We start from the raw sequence: 17856 nt of genomic DNA, 5'->3' as shown, positions 1-17856 counted from the left end.
CTATGGTTACATTTCCTTTAAAATGCAGAGCATATATTACAAAATGTCACATTAAAAACAGAGCTGTGTGATGCCTGCCAAATATATCTGACCATCCGTGCTTGACATGTGCCTGGGCTAGTTATCAGTTTTAATGGTCTAGTGTTGTTAACAGAATTAGGTTTTGTTAAGAGATTCTTAGGTTATAATCGATTATAGATTAATCGATTAATCATGCCTGTAGATGTTGGTCGATTAAAAAAATCAATTAATCTAGTCTACCCAAAAAAGACTACAACTTGCAAGATTTGCTCTTTGGTGCTTTCCGTTCATGACAGTACTACAAGTTTATCTTATTATCTGAGTCACAAGTAAGTTAATTTATTTTATACAACGTATTATATGAGTTTCAATCTGTACCATAGTAGTACATTTACAGCTATATACAGCTATAAGTCTAAATCTTAATTGTGGAATATTCAGCTAACTAAATTAAACTAAAATAAAATAGTTTATTAAAAAGTTTATACTAAAAACGACTCTATTCAACACAGTAATTGCCTGTTAAACGTTAGGTGTCATTAATAAATGCCTGCAAAAATAGCATTAATACTGTTACTTTTAGTTGTCTTTCACTACAATTGCATTTTATAGCAAACGGGTTTGATTAATCGATTATATATATATATATATATATATATATATATATATATATATATATATATATATTGTTGAGATAGTCTGCAAAAAAAGTTTCTTTGAGAAAATGGCACATGAAGATATGAACAAACTACGAACACAGAATGTTTATACAAAGGTACTGAATGCTGTGTTGAGAAATGGAAAGTCAATAAGGAAGTGGACATGCCGTGGAAACAGCCAGGGTTGAGGTAAATTCCTATTCTTCAATTCCAATTCCATCTCCAGTTCCTCTGTAAAAATCAAGCTACTTTAGAAAATCTATAGAAAATAAGAATTACACAACCAACAAAAAAGAGGGGGGAGGGGGGAAAGTACATCGCTGAATTCATTGTGTCTGCTCAATCCACACAATTACACAGAGCTGTGATGCTGGTAATGGACACTTGACCTTGGTGTAATACCGAGGGTTTAACGTTTATTACATTTCTATTGACTGAGCTGGGATCCGTACCTTGCTCACCGTTGGATTAGCCATTAATTAAATGGTGCTGCTCTGCTGATGAGCAGTCTTAAATTGTGCCTGAAGAATACTCTGGCTCATGTGCCAAACAGTAATTCATGGTCTCCTTTCCTGTTTATTTAATTGTATTCTGTTCTTTGAGGACACTGGGATATCTTAAATGTCATATTCTTGTGTAGCTACACTTTCAGACAGTTCATGTTGAATTCAAGGTCTGAGCTTTAAACACTGTTTTGGTGTACTCAACAATTGTAAATGTTGTTATCACAGTCTATACAGAAACCTGCTCTCCAGTGTAATTTGTTTAATTCATGTAACGCACATGTCATTAAACATCTATCAGGTGTTAATGGATCCTTTACAGGGTTGTCAGTGTAGTTGTGGGGTTTCTGGAAATGAAAAAGTAAGACAATGCACTCAGGTACAGTTACCATTTAGGCTCTGAATTTCTAGTTTTGTAACGATCTTTGTAAAATGCTCTGACAACATACGGAAATCGTCATTCTGTAATAAAAAAAGGTGTGCAGCTCCTAAGACAAGCTGAAGTATGTATTTAACACTCGCCCTTTAATGTGTTAACAGCAGAGATGGACGTCACCTTCTGGCTGCTGGACCTACATTCTATAGTGTGAGCACTTAAAGAAAGCAAACAGCCCATAAATACACATATAAACTGGAGTGCAACGTACTGAACAGTGAATAAAACTAATCATTCCGTTTAAATGCCAGCCTTTTAGAAAGAAACCCCATTATGTACTCTAATCCTACTGAGGTCATTTAAATAACAATTATTAAAATATGCGTTTAAACAAAATTTAATGTGAGAACATTCGTCTTGCAATGGGTACAGAACAGAATAAATAATGTCAACTAAAAATCATTTCTTTTAAACCACAAGCAGGAAATTAATAACAATTATTACCGGTATTAAAATACTTGCCATTTAACATGTGTTTCTCAGAATAAGATTTCTGCAAAACCTGGTCTTGTGGAACAACTGAAGCACTAGATAGCTTATCAGTAAGAAAAATGTGTCTGGGGTGAGGTCTTTTATGCTAAAAATGATCAATGCAAGTAGAATTATTTTCAACAAATGCAGTGCTAATAAATTTTATACTGACCATCTACAGCATGGTAAAGTTTTTCATGTAACCAGATTCAATTAACATAAATATTACCAAGAGCAACTTTAATCTTGTGCACTAATGAAGTAAGACAGTTCACAAGTCCTGGTATGTGATCTACAGTATTTAATTACATCAGCGTCACAGACAGAATCACATCTTGAATTTATTTGGTTGTAGATGGGACACTGCCCAAAGTACACACTTTAAAGTCTGGAAAATATTTCAATATTTTCTTTGTCCAACTTTAAACAGGATCAAAGTGCATGACTTTTTTTTAAGAACCGCTAAATAAATGAATTCACACTAAGTCTGGGGTTGTAATTATTAAGTCATTATTATGTATTTGCATTATTATGGAAATGACAATGCAACTGCTTTGTAAATTGTTATACAAATAAGCGCTGATTTGACAAAGAATAAACACAAACCTGAAGATTATCCGTATTGCATAAGGCAGAAAGTTTATACAAAGCAGAAGAGCAAATATATATAAAACAGGCTCACTTTTAAAATAATAACTAATGAGAAACAATAAACTCGACTTGTTGCATTATGCAGCCAGCATTCATCTTAATTACAGACTGTCAAAACTTTTCATTAGAAACTGCTACCTTAACTAGACAGCAGTCGCTGAGGGATATAGTTTTAAATGTGAAATGCAGCCTTCTGCCAAACAGCCTACCATTCATTTTGAATTGTCTAATCTGTGCTCAAGCATCTGCTAAAAGTAATTTAAAGGGACGCTGTTAGAGGTTTGAATATCATATTTCACAGTCCCCTTCATCCTAATTTTGGGTGTCAAGCAGAAAGTCAGAAGAGACGTGTGCTGTGTGAGTAGAGAGCCAATGAGTAGGAGCCTTGTATCAGCAGTACCGTTGAACTGCAGGTATTTCTCACAGCAAGAACATCATCAAATAGCACCTATACAGAAGGTTATTGATCCATTTCTGACAGTCCTTCTGTTAGGAAGCCCAGGAGCTGCTGCTTATACATTTTCAATAACCATTAAAAATGGTCCTTACTCCATCTCTATATAGTATACCTCAGTATTGACATTTTATTGGCCAAAAATGAAAAAGCGGCAACATGATTTTAAAGCATTTTAATGAACGATGCTTTGTGTGTGTACAAATTATTTTGGCCAAAAAAATAAACAAAAAAAGGTGTTAAATTACATAAATGACAAGGGTCTAGAGAAGGGTTGCATGTTCTTGGCAGTGAAATCTCCTAGACTAGACTAAAGGTCAGAAGGCATGTGTACAGGGATACCACACTGCCTGTCACTAGGACAACGGGAACATGCAGTGCTAAACCTGAGTCTCAACAACACACAGGAGCCTCTCAGTCAATATGCTATTTATACAGAATAATAGAACACCACTATACAGACCAGGGGGCCCAATACCGGTCCTGGGGGGCCATTCCTCTCCAGGTTTAACAGTTCAAATATGTCACATTCTCAGAATACAAACCTTAGACCTATTTTGTCTATTGTATTTGTACGGCCTGCATTAAATGCATTGCAGTACAGTAAAGTGAAGTTTTGAAAACAGTAAATTAGTGAAGGGCCCTCATACAGCAAAATATAGTACTTGTACAATTTAGTGTAAAAAGGCCAAATGATGGAATTGTGAAATATTGCGGATGCACTGTACTGTACCACATAATGTGCCATATGCAAATACAATTCAGCAGACAGCATCTGAATTTAAAAGGTAATGCAATTCGTAAAAAAAAAAAATTGAAAGGCTATCAACATTCATTCAGAACTATAAAAATCAGCAACTTTCAGTTTAGTTTTATTGTTGAGCATTTGTTATTTGTTTGTTTGTTTTTTCACGTCTTGTTAAAATCAGCAAACACATTTAATGATTCAATCAGTAACAGAAAAGAGTCTTGAGAAAGGTCCTACATTATATACATTCCAGAAAGCCGATACCCAAATCATCGCCAAAAAGAAAAGCACCTGCTGACACATCCTACCGGGGCTTCTGCATGGCTGAAGGCTTGCACTCCATGACCTGAGTCAGGAATCTGCATACTGCACATTGTAGCAAAATATCAGTTTAAAAGCAATGCACCTATGGACAAAAGTTTTGCATCGCCCTATAGAATTAACTAACGAATGAAACCTGCTGAATAATGTTACGTTAACATACTGCTATGTAGTTTTCCATGTACTAAACGAAATACTGACAAAACTTTAAAAACGTGACATTTCGAAATCTAACATGAAATACTGTACTACTATTATGGTTTCCGGTAGACTTTTGCGATATCATTTTGTAGTTTCTTTGCTTACGTGATGTTAAATAAAAGATCTAAATTATGTTTATATATATTTTTTTTTATTATTATTATATCTCAATCCTAACATTCTGATGGAAACCTTTTGATTCTAAGCAACATGCCAGGCTTTGCATTTGTGATGGTTTCAAAAAACAAGTTCAGTATTAATGCTGGCTCACACTGTTACATACTGTACAGTACATTAAGAACTTGCTTATGACAAGCCTGGACCCAAGCCTGTTACACTTATCAGCAAAATGCATTTAGAATGGTTGGTACACCAAAGAACACAAAGCTGTCCCTGAGATACATCTTATCAAAGACACATTTGTACTGGGTCATCAAAGTGATTATGTTAGGCATGCATTTTGAGATTTCATGATACTTGACAACACTATACAAATACCAACATGAAACCTACCATTAATCCCGGTGACAAAGAAAAAGCAGGGGTGTTTTTTCTGGGATCTGAATAAAGTTTCTTAACCTAGTATTCAAATTGATACATAGCCGTATATGCGCTTTAAAAGGTAGATGGAACAGCATGGTAAAGTTATTGCCTTACAAAACTTAAAATTTGCAATGAATCATTCTCTTTAAGTGCTTGAGTGCATTACTACTTAACCTGAAACCAATACACTTTACTAGCGTTTTGAACAAAGAAAACTGAAACAGCAAGTATAAAACACTTTGCAAAACCCATTAAAAGCAAACCATTACTTTAGTATGATTGTTTGCAAAATCAAAAGAACATCTGAATACTCACCGATTGTTGATAAGGACATTTACATGATGCAGTACCCAGAAACACACACAGAGACAGCACTAAGTTGTTATTGCTATCTTTCGATCCAGTCTCACACATGTGTTACTCTGCTGGCTCAGCCTGCTGTCTCTAGGCCAACACAGTTGAGACTATTCTGAGGAGCAGCCAGGAATATGTACCAATCATCACACAACCCAGGCACTCTGAGCTGAACATTGGTGCTTTTCCCAGTGCTTATGTGGCTTTAACATTAACTTCCCAGCAAGAGGCATTACTACTAAACACTGTACATTAGGCAGGCCTTTTGTCAACACATTTTCCCCACTTTGCATATCAAAGGCTAGAATTGCTTGAAAGGCACAGTGCTGGTTTACAGTGGTGTTTACATCTATAAGTCAGCTGTCAAGCTGAGCAGGACTTCATAATGCTTCTGTAGAGACTGCAGCTTGTAGTGCACAGTATGCTATCCCCTACTCTCACACTCCTGTATAAACTACTTCCAAAAAACAATACAGAGCATACACTGATAGATGCATGTACAGGAAACTTTTCTTTTAAGTTTTACCTACTGTAACTAAGCCATCAGAGAACTGTCAAGAATCTACCATCAAAATACTTCACTGTCAGCACTCCATGACAGCTATCATAGTGTGTTTTCTATAGCAGGAGGTCGACTGAGACACAATCAGGCACAGGTGACATGACTTCCATTTTTCTGTGTTTTTGCAGCAGGAAATAAAAGAGCTGAAGAGAATCAATTCCACAAACAACACTATCTTCTTATGAGGGCTTTTTCAAGCTTGTATATCAGAAAAGGGCATGTATTCTTTGAAATGAAAAAAAAAAATGTATTGCCCCATTAACTAAACATTTGGTAACTTCTAAATGCACCTGCATGAATAAACCCTTGAAGACTTGGAAAATGCCTTGTTTGCTTGCATGCATTACACAACCACTGCACACATTAAATGTATTTTGCATAGTGGCTAAAGTAATCTTGTACACTGAAAAAAAAAATAGAAATGTTTATCAGTTTGCTTTCCTTAACATCCATAACTGTAGACGGTTGTACTGTGTATATAAACTGGTTCTGCAGAGGCTTACATAGGTTACCCATGATTGTATTTTTGACTTTATTGACTTTGTATTTTTGACTTTATAGTTTTGTAAGATGATGCCGTCTTTGTGCAGCTGATAAATATAAAGGTACTAAAAGAGATAAGCCAGGGCGTGAATCAGTGCAAAAACAAACTGTCCTTTGGCTTCCCGGCCATTAGAGAACAGCCAAGTAAGCAATTACATATAATTTCCTAAAGAGCTTGCATAAATCTTATAATGATGTCTATTTGATGATTGAATAGAGCAGAAATGGTTTTATAAACAGACAGAATGACATAATCAATGCTTCAGGCAACATTTTCACTTTGTTATCAATGTGCCAGATGAGAAATCCTTTTATATTATAGGTGCTTCGTCAGGTGCAGGAACAGAACTATGGTGCTGATGGAAAAAAGCTTCACAACACAGTGTTTCTTTCATGAAATGTACCACTGTATATTTAGTACTACAATGCAGACTGTCTGAAAGTCAATGTTGCAATTTCACCAAATTGATTTCCAAGGACATGCAGCAATAAAAAGAGGATATAGCTTCCAATGCCATTTAATTACCTGGATGTATTGATTGTAACACCTCTCTCCCTTACCTTTTATGTTTGCTGTTGTGAGTTTCTGTTCCTCTACTTTAGATATGGCTATGGTCTGATCTCTTCACTTTAGAAAGCCCTGCGAAGCTGTGTCCTTTTAACTCTGTTGGTTCCACCTGTCTTACTGTATAATAGCATAGTATTGTATAAAACAGGCATATCTTCAACAAAGATTCCCAGCCAGTGTGTTAGGGCCCCTTACAAAGAAAAGTTCTACTGCAGCAATACTTGTCATGTTATTGGGGTCTTAGATGAGTGCTGTCCAAGCACTAGTAATGATTATCCTGGGTTGAATAGTACTTGGTTCTTTGCTTGTGTTTTATACTTCATTTTGTGATATGCACATATTTCAAACACAATACTTCCTGTGCTCACTTTCTCTTTAACATGAAATAAATCGACAGAAGTACTTACAAGTAAACTTTAATATAGTCAAGTTAAAAAAAAAAAAGGTAAGAAAAAAAAAACACACACACACACATGAAGACAAAGCTTTTTTTTTTTCTCTCCAGTGCACTATACGCATAACTTTTATGTAAACAGATTTAGTAATAGGCACTGTTCAGTTAACAACATTACAAAAGGGTTATTATTAATATTTTACAATACAAAACTGAAGAATGAACAAGTCTGTATTACAATTTTGTATACAAATTGCTAAACAAATAGTGCTTTAGTTCCTTTTTTAATTTTTACATGATATTGAAATTAAATCGTGAAAAAATACCCCCGCTACAAAAGAAGAGTGACATATACAATTCACAGGAGCAATTATATCTGGATGATTAACAAAAAGGCACTTCATTGCAACTAAATCACACTGGCTGTGTTTTTGCGAAACAGCCAACACAAAATTGTTATAACATAGGAAATGCAGTATATAATGTGTGTCTGTAAACTACTGACACTGTAAAAAAAGAAATGAAGACAACTCCAGACTAATTAACTCCAGATTCAATATAATCCCATAATACAGCCACACCCCATTTTGTATGTCGATTAGCAAAACGGTGAGTTGAGCATAAACATTTTTAATGAGGGGCCAGGGGTGGCTTAGTTGTTTATTATTATTATTATTATTATTATTATTATTATTATTATTATTATTAAAGGTTCATAAGAGCACAATCAATATTATCACTGGACCTTTTTATGATGAAGTTAATTTTAGTGTTTCTACTCAGTATTTCATAGTTATGGATGACCTCACTGGCCCCGTTGAATAACCTTTGGTTCCTTTCTTGTACTTCATACTTCAATTTGGAATACGCAAATATTTAAAAAACAATGCTACAGATAAATGTAAAAAAGCTGTTGCGACTTCCTGGTTATTAATCACTTCATGAAATGTAGTACACATTCCCACCAATGATCTAGCTGCAATCAGACCATGTGATCTACAGCAAAGGTACCAGGACACAACAGTTTATCTATAGAGTTGTTTTGGATTATCTGCATGACATGAAAAACACGAAGAACGAACGAAGATTCTGAACCCAGTAAAAGAGGGACCAGTAATAATGTTAGTAAAGCTTATAAGAAAAGGGTTTTAAAGCATTAGAAAGCACTCTCATCGAAGACCTCATTAAAAAGAAACTTAATTGAGTCTGTGTACTAGATTATAATTTGGCTTGCTACTATTCGATTTTTATTTTTTTGCCAAATCAATGACTAACAACAACTTTACTTTTAAGAATTTACCGGATTTTCTTTTTTTTTTCCCCCCGATCTTTATTTTTCAATTCAAGCAGAGAATGGGTGAAATCGACCTTTATGCTTTAAAAAAAAAAAACAGACTGTTTATGCCACTGCGAAGCCCCTGTATTGTTCAACATGCAACAAAACCATGGTCACCAACATTCTAATAGAAAAACATTCAAACTGAAATGACGTTTGGTCAATGCGGAGCTATGTCTTGTATAGATAAAGATCCTACACTATTAAAAAAATAAAATGTCTCAAATAAACTGCAGAAAACGCCACATTTAAATGTTTGCTACACAGACTTTTATAGCATACATTTGCTAGTAAAATATGCACAGAACAAAAAACTGATAGTTGAACAGAACCAACTTGCACTTATTTGCAGTCTGAGCTTCCCCCCTCTCACAGCTGGACTCAGATACCATGGGTGCGTTCACAGAGATTATTCTGCGCAGATTCTGTGCAGAATCTGACCAATTTATGCAATAAATCAGAAGGGAAACCAGCACTGGATTCTTGGTTTTTTTCCTGCATTTTCACCAAGCAAGCATCCATTGTACTTTAAGACAGTTTCTGAGCGCTAGCCTTAATATTTTTATGACCTTGTTGTGATTTCATGTGTTCAACCATTCTGTTTGCCTTTGCAGTGACTTCTGCTTTGCACAGTTACATACCAGTTTACAGACCAGGATATTTTCTTCATCTCCTGTCCCACGTTTCTTTACAGTTTTCACTTCAAAGTCAGGGTATTCTGCACAATACTCATTTAGTGTTTTCCTCTTGCACCACATTTTCACTCTAACAAGTAACTGTCACCGTTTAATAGCAAAAGCTTACATACACCTTACCTGCTAATTTCAAAGTCGGTGCATTGAATGACAGACACTGTAGCTGGCAAATGAAAGTGTACAGTCCGTGCTGGTCTGATGATTGACAGGCATTTAAACGAATGAGAGCATTCTAGCGCTGCTTCAGGCAATGAGATCTGTCAGAACAGGGTGAAATGACAGTGACAGCGAAACCACAGTACTAACAGACCACTGATTTGACTGACAGCGACGCCTAGCCATTCAGAGCGGAACAGAGACGGACAGACAGGAAGTATAAAAACTGCACAAACTAGAGAGGATTTCTAAATGATTATTTTTGGTAAGAAAATAAAAAATAGCGAGTGGTTTTACCGACGTTTATCCTATATAAATCTACTTTAGTCAAACTCATATTTTTTGGTAATTTGACGTGTAATGATTAATATCGAAAAGTAGCAAGTTAAAGAGCATCAGCAATCATATTCATCATAGATCAGACCATTCAAATCACACCATGTCAGTGTTTGTACAGCAAATAAAGCCCAGGTAGCGGAGAACTTCAATCGCTACACTTGTAAACTTCTATGGTAAAGCTGACAATAAGATGAACACTCTCCTTCAGTGTTGGTCACGGCGGACAGCTATACAACGGGGCAGGGTTGGGACGTAGCGGAAGAATCCCAAAATTTGAAAATAGATGTAGGAAATGTTATTTTGTATTCCCAGATTTGATGGCAGTGTCCATTTACAAAAACATGAAACTGCTGCTATTTATTTTAACATTTTTGGATCTTTGGTATTTCAAAAGTTTCAGTTTATTTTCTAGACTTCACAGACGGGAAATGCGTTAGAGACAGAAGTTGGCATACCGTAACCGAAGCCACTGTAAAATAATTTTGTAATTGTTTTTCTTCTGAAATCTAGCAAGAATTTAACCACTGTTATTTTATGTCAGTGTGAGAAAAAAAATTGCAGAGAATGGCTTTAGTGCTTAATTATCATGTTCTTGTACAAAATAAAACCAACCAAAACAGCAGTCAATAGGTCTTCATTTGTGATGCCTATGTGTTAACTCGGGGGTAAGCTACCATTGTTCCCAGTTGAAGTCATCGCTTCTGCCGAATACCAAGAAGAAGCCAAGGATGGTGAGGAAAATCACAGCATTCCCAGCTAGCACGAGTCCACACGCTCCCCACGCGATCTGAGACGCAAAGCAAAATCCATTCAGAAAGCTTCCAGCAGATAACATGGGGCTCAGTGGCGTTTAAAACCACATGCACAATTCAACTCACAATCATACAGACAATCACAGTAACCTTTTCACATGCTTGACATTTAAAATAAATGACATGTTATTGGTTGCTTGAAAAACCGTTGGAGAGCAGGGTTCTTGTCATTTGGAAGTTACACAGGAAACGGCTTTCGCGTTGACGAAGAAATGTACTTGACATAGCCTGATCTTTAAAAACATGAAGATATTTGATAAAAGACAAAAGTTGTCACAGCAGTGTGGGCGAGCTGTAGATTTGACCTTAAGTCTTGACAAGGTCTTTAAAATAGGTTTTAATTGTTTCAGTTTATTGTTTGAGGGGGTCAGTATTGTCGTATCTGTCAGTGACTTGTCACTTTCCTAATACATTCTTTCTTTATACTTTTGTTAATGTTATTTGTAGTAACAATGTTCTTGTGCAAATGAAATGGGTTACAATTCAGATATCAACTTCCTTTCTTTATAGGCAATAAACAAGCAATTGCATATCTGCTGCAAAAGCCATTATGCCTACAGTTCATAAAAAGTGTTCATGTTTCCCAGTGTTGGTAACTAGAAAGCTTGTGCAAGATCTATTTTTTTAATGGGCTATTTATAAAGCTACTCACCACATTGACCCGAGCGAGAATGATTGGCATCCCGAAGGCGGAGACCACAATTCCGGTTGTGAAAAAATATGCCAGCTCCCGGCAGGCACTGCTGGCAGCGTCCGAGTCATCTCCAATCCTCTTCGCAATGAAGTGAGGAATGGGCGATACCACGTAAAACATCAAGACAAACAGAGGCCAGTACACACTGTGAGGGGAGAATCCCAGGGAAAAAACAACCTTTGAAATGTGTTGCATGCATTTAGTGATGAAAATAATCTCAATCTATTTAGAGCTTGTTACAAGTGTTGTTAGCACTGTGTAGTGTTCCTCAAATTCTCCACAAGCACACCTGTGAACAAGGAGATATTTTGGGGAACAGCAAGTTCAGGAGATATAGAAATGTATTGCCACATGCAATAAAATGAAATATCACCTTTTGCCAATACCTACAGTGGGATGGAAGTGTATGCCCAGTAAAAACACAATACATACCCAAACTGTTCCAATCCACATGCCAGCATTAGGAATGTGAGGCCAATAGCGCCGCTGAACGACAACCCAACTAAAGCTGAAAAAGAAAACATGCAAACGAGCTTAAAGTGACTAGTAGCGATATTTCAATTGCATCAACTCAAATTCAGGGCACAACCAAATAGGTTAATGGTGTCTCAGGGGCAAAACAAACTCATGAATGAAAGTCTTGTAGCAAGAGAAGACCTTGCTTGAATTAAATTAACCTGGAGAACAAGATTTTAGCCAAGACAGAAATAACAGTTAAAACATTTCAGATACTCATTTTATTAATTCAAATTGTTGGAAATAGCAAGGTCTGAGTAAAATGGAGCCCACATTTGTACAAAAGAAATAAAAAAATATCAGATGGTTTCACAGACCACAATTAGCACTAATTTTGGATTATCCCAATTTTACTTTAGGTAAGGTAGTCAGAGAGTGTTGCTAACCTTATGCCAATAAAACTATATTAATACAATTCTTAATGGCTACTCGCATGACACAATACTCCAGCAACTTTCAATGACTGAAATAAGGTACTGTTTTTATATCTACTCCTGCCACCTAGAGATACATTATGCAAGGAATCATAACACTAATACTCAATGCTGTACGGTACAACCTTTATTATACTCGAAACCACCAGAATGATGATGGTTACATTTCTGATTGATAAGCTGATAAGTTTTAATTGCTAAGAAAATGTCACATCATGGCACATGCTATTATTCTCATTTCTACCAAAGGCAGCTACATTTCATTGAAAACATGGACAGAGTGAATCAGCTTGCTTTGTATCTATTCCCAGGAGTTACATTGATCAGGAGTTACGCACTACTGAACTGAATACAAAGCTGAAATAAGGTTCAAGAAGGTTCACATGCACGCATACAGTCCTACACTGAACATGTACAAGGCTGCCATCTTGTGGAAATAGCAGGTCACTGCAGAAATGTATTTCTGTGTCTCCCATTTATGTTTCTGGATACACAGATTTATAATAAACGCATGCCACCTCACGAAAGTAAATAAACATTCATGGTTCCCAACTTTGTAATGTAGACAGGCGTGGTGATCAGCAAGTGAAGGACAGGTGTTAATCGGATTACTACATACTGTACATTCTAGATTACTGCAGGAGTAGTCTTGAGGGTAACACTAAGATCCACTTTTTATATATATACACATACAGTAGGAATGGATGACCGCTCATTAAGTGGCCGTGGTTTAGAACTGTAACGCTGTCAAATAACTAAGTTTCTTTAAGTCATTCTATATTACTATGACCGAAGTTAACCACACCTGAACTACTGTACAGTAACTACCCATTACAGGTTGTTAAACAAGCTTGACTGGCCACAGTGTACAAGTAACAAGCTCAGGTGTATCTTATTAAACTCACAGTAAAACCAAGAATGCATCCAACTGCTATGTAATGGGAGTCTTATTTCCATCCCTGAATGAAATTCATAGTAAAACCTGTAATGAATCAATCTGCTATGCAACGGGAGTCTTTTCTTTATCTCCGAGTGGGTTAATCTGGTATTGGCAGCGGGCAGCAACAACAGCTCAAGGGCAACTCTAGTTAAATGTAAAATCTGAACGGAGAGTTATAATAATAATAATAATAATAATAATAATAATAATAATAATAATAATAATAACAATAACAAAGCTCTTTGTCCAAGAGTTTTCTTCACGGATGATCCAATTCAAATACAATCTACAAAGTCATTACAGTAAGCAGACCATACAAAAACTCAAACAATCAGAAAATATAGGCTACCTGCAGTTTATCAGCCTTCATTAATGTAATTAATCAGCAATACAAAGAAGTATCAAAACATTTACTATACAGAATTCTGAATTAATATTTGGGAACAATGTATTAAGAATGAAGCTCGTTTATTGCGTTACTAAAGCATTAAGCACCTATTATTATTATTATTATTATTATTCATTTCTTAGCAGACGCCCTTATCCAGGGCGACTTACAATTGTTACAAGATATCATATTATACATTATTTCACATTATACAGATATCACATTATTTTTACATACAATTGCCCATTTATACAGTTGGGTTTTTACTGGAGCAATCTAGGTAAAGTACCTTCCTCAAGGGTACAACAGCATTGAACCCACAACCCTCCGGTCAAGAGTCCAGTGCCCTAACCACTACTCCACACTGCTGCTAGTACCTAGTTCCTAGTACCTAACATGGCAACAAGTTGTGACAATATCCACGGAAACCCACGCCCTCTCGTACCTTAATGCTTTTATATAACGGATTTACTAACTTAAATATAAATAAATATATACAAGAGAAATAGATAGTTTCTAAATAGTTATACTTATATATGAGCATCAAAAGAAACATATCGTTTATATTTGGATAAAATTCACTAGCTGTGATCGAAAAATGACAAACACTGTTTCAGAGCACGTCCTGTGACTTTTTATGGTGCTGATTAACAACCGACATCACGAAGATGCTGCAAAATGATCTGTCGAGCATGGGCAGGTGTTGTGACTCTTGGTCTCCCAGTTTGTGGCTTTTCATTGACAGAGTGTGTCTGGTTATACCGTCTCGCCAGGTTTGAAATTGCTGGCTGTGAGCACCCAAGACGGCGAGCCACAGTACGCTGCCCTAGTCCAGCTTCCAACATGCCGTTGCACGAAGGCGCTGCTCTCTTGACAGACGTGGCTTTTTTATTATTCTTTATTGCTTTTAATCAAGCTTGAAATTCAACAGCTGAAATCACTCCTTATCTACTGTCCAATCAACTGTCTCACTAATTAGTATGTAGTTGGACTCGAAATTTGTTGTTGGAGGCGGGGCGTCATTCAAGCTGGCAGAGAGTGGATTGGCTGGTGCAGAAAGAACTGAAACAGGGTTGGCAGTTTGATTGGCTGGTTTTGATGGAGGGGTGTTGTTTGGAGCGAGCTGATGACAGAAATGTGGACCAATCGTGTTTTTCCTGTTGATTTGCTGTCCAGTAGCTGCAAACTGAGTCTTCATTACGGTGTCCTGTCACAGACATGATTTCCCTCGTCTCTAGAACAGCGTCAGAAAAGTAACTTACAGTTGTTGCTCTTATACAGCGGTTGGTTTATCTTTTGCTAAACATTGCTTTTTCGCTCAAGGTAACCATTAAATTGCCAATCGTGTTTTTCCATAGTGGTTTGCAGGTGTACCAAATAGGTTGTGTGGCAGCATTTTCAGCAGAGAACGGCTTTGGCTGAAGATAGAAACGTTGGATTTTGAGGCATTTTAGACATGTAACGAGGGATTGTACTGGACGCATTGGGTCACCAGGCTTTTCAAACATGCTGCCTCAAAGCATAGCTTTATACTCTGTGTTGCATCAGAGTGTTTTTTTTCTGTGTTTGTTGTGGGTTAGAATCGCATATCTCAAGCCATTTTCGGCTGTATTTACTTTGAAGGCGGTTGCCACACCTTATACAGAAGCACTCTTGGTTCATCGGTAGTTAAGTTGCCAGATGTTTTAAGTTTCTGTAGATCAGGTTCAGAGATGAATTCATGCAAAACAGAAGCCCGCTAGGTTTTAAAACTTCACTTTGGGTGTACAAAACTGAACTGACGTTGTCATTTGCATACCCCACCACACTGAATGATTCCCAGCTAGTTCAATCTTGGCACAGCCATACCTCAAATCAAATCAAAACAAAACAATAATCTTGCCGGTTGCTAAAAGCACAACTACAAGCATGCACAGAAGTGTCTGAAGCAGCGTTCAATAAGGGTTAAATGAGCAACAGAAACAAAGTGTGACGTACCTTTAATCCCGGCCATGTTGTTAAAGGATTTGGTTTCTTCGTTGTTGTTGTTGTTGAGTGGTTGCAGTCGCTTCCTGTTTCCTGTTTCCTGCTACGTTTTTGCGTGTATGGCATCAATTTGACTCACTCGACCAGCTGACTTTCTTAAACAGACAGTACACACTTTACGTGGCATTTCTATGGAAAGCCATGCAGGTCAAAAATACGTTATTTAGTACGCGTTTCAAATATTAAGCACACGTTATAATTTGATTTCAGTACGTGTTGTAATTCTCGGGTACTAATTTCGCCAATCAGAACCAATGAATTTAAATACAAAATAACAACCAATTAATTTAAAGAAAATAGTATTTTTTAATAAATTACCCAATTAAAAGTGCCAATTCCCTCCCAATTCGTGGCGGTATATGGACCTGCTGGGTAAAGTCAGAAAGGTTGATCGACCCGGACCCTCTGAGACGAGCATCATTGAATCTAATATTAGTAACAATACATGCAAATGACAAGGACAATACATTTACTAAATATTTGAAACGTGTAATAAATAACGCATTTTTGGCCCAGATGGCCTTCCATGAAGCGACGGTATTTAACAGTTAGATAGCAAAACTCATCGGGTCAAAAGTGCGTTGTTTAGAACGCGTTCAAATATTTAGTACACGTATTGATTTGGACCGATATAAAAATATATATAATAAAGCCGCGGCTTGTAAATAAATGTAAATTAACTACGCATGTTCTACTTAGTGGCTGGTCGTTTTACAGTCACGTTAATTACAAGAGTAGACAATCACCTTCGGGATAACATTGTATTGAATTTCAGACATGGAAGTATAAGAACATCTGCAAATCACAGCGGCGAGACATTTTCTTCTACCGTGCAAATACAGATTTGCTGAGTGATACCGACTTCTTGAGACAATGTTGACCGTGACCCGGTTCAGTTTGTATTAACAATAATCACAATCGTTTTATTTATTTATTTATTGATTGCTTGATTGATTTTATAATTATATTTATTTCAGTTTTACACTTAAATATTGAGCTACCATAGCTAATTTTAGATTCAATGTCAGATCATTCAACACTTGTTTAAATTTACATATTAGTTACAGTGGGGTTACCACTGAATTAAAGCGATTTCTAATGCTTAGTAATTATTATTACAACACGTACTAAAGTCAAATGAGAACGTGTACTAAATAACGCGTTTTTGACCCGGACGGCCTTCCATACAGAAATAAACACACCACGGGTTAATGTAACAGTATGTACAACTTGCACCAGTTACATTAAAAATAACGAGCAGCAGTGTGGAGTAGTGGTTAGGGGCTCTGGACTCTTGACCGGAGGGTTGTGGGTTCAATCCCAGGTGGAGGACACTGCTGCTGTACCCTTGAGCAAGGTACTTTACCTAGATTGCTCCAGTAAAAACCCAACTGTATTAATGGGTAATTGTATGTAAAAATAATGTGATATCTTGTAGCAACTGTAAGTCGACCTGGATAAGGGCATCTGCTAAGAAATTAATAATAATAACGATATGTCGTTTGGCCAGCAGAGGGACTCGCAGTACTTGAATGTTTGGAGCTTCGTTCACAACGGATTGTTTGGGACACTGTTGTATGAATACAAATATGTATTCTATTTGTCACAAGGTGTTTTAGATGTACAGTCAATGAAGTTGCATTTTTCAAAGTTAAATGGACGTGCATGTTCACTCCCTGTAAGGATTCAGTGTAGTCAGTGGTAAATAAATCAAATTCACAAACAGATCATTGCTCCCACTGGCACAGGTTGATTTGAGTGTGACCGATAAGTTAGTTAGGGCAGTTCAGCAAATTTGTAGTATCAAAAATGCTCCTGGCAGGATAGTGCACAGTATTTGCTGTGTGTATCACTATGGTGACAGGCCTGGCGTGCCATGATTAAATAAAGCCTTGCAAAGGGGTTCTGCACAGCACATTTGACTCTCCATGAATACTGTACTATCTTATTACAATGTCAGATGTGTCCCACATACTACACCAGTGGTTTCAACCATCGTTTAAAGGCTTTTATAATGAAATCAGTACCTTTTAACAGTTCACAAAAAAGTGTGACAAATATATTCTGTGTACATAAACCTTGACAACAAACA

General features: G+C 36.6%; 2 protein-coding genes across 2 annotated transcripts in view; both read right to left on the bottom strand.

Annotated features, from left to right (window-relative positions):
- The window catches only part of LOC117404132 (leptin receptor-like), a 36537-nt gene extending 31112 nt beyond the window's left edge, over positions 1–5425 (bottom strand). Inside the window, exon 1 of the mRNA XM_034006887.3 lies at positions 5324–5425. The gene's annotated coding sequence lies outside the window, so the exon portion shown is untranslated. The remainder of the gene's footprint in view (positions 1–5323) is intronic.
- Positions 5426–8056: 2631 nt separating this feature from the next.
- On the bottom strand, positions 8057–15888 carry LOC117412891 (leptin receptor gene-related protein-like). The gene is made up of 4 exons (XM_034021517.3): positions 15717–15888; positions 11894–11969; positions 11420–11606; positions 8057–10742 (listed from the first exon to the last, which is right to left on the bottom strand). Exons 1-4 carry the CDS (start codon positions 15730–15732, stop codon positions 10626–10628), a joined length of 396 nt encoding a protein of 131 aa, XP_033877408.1. The 5' UTR covers positions 15733–15888; the 3' UTR covers positions 8057–10625.
- Between the last annotated feature and the right edge of the window lie 1968 nt (positions 15889–17856).

The sequence above is a fragment of the Acipenser ruthenus genome, chromosome 10 (genome assembly GCF_902713425.1).
Source record: "Acipenser ruthenus chromosome 10, fAciRut3.2 maternal haplotype, whole genome shotgun sequence".
In the NCBI taxonomy this organism is placed as follows: domain Eukaryota; kingdom Metazoa; phylum Chordata; class Actinopteri; order Acipenseriformes; family Acipenseridae; genus Acipenser; species Acipenser ruthenus.
The sequence above is the reverse complement of the archived record's forward strand: the minus strand, read 5'-3'. Positions and strand labels throughout refer to the sequence as shown.

Bases quoted from the DNA above. Each gene is read 5' to 3' on its own strand.
- LOC117412891 (XM_034021517.3), bottom strand. The intron at 11,607-11,893 runs GTATGTATTGTG...CTCCCCTCACAG, and splicing joins TGTGGATTGGAACAGTTTGG to TGTGTACTGGCCTCTGTTTG. The intron at 10,743-11,419 runs GTGAGTAGCTTT...TTTGCGTCTCAG, and splicing joins TTCTCGCTCGGGTCAATGTG to ATCGCGTGGGGAGCGTGTGG.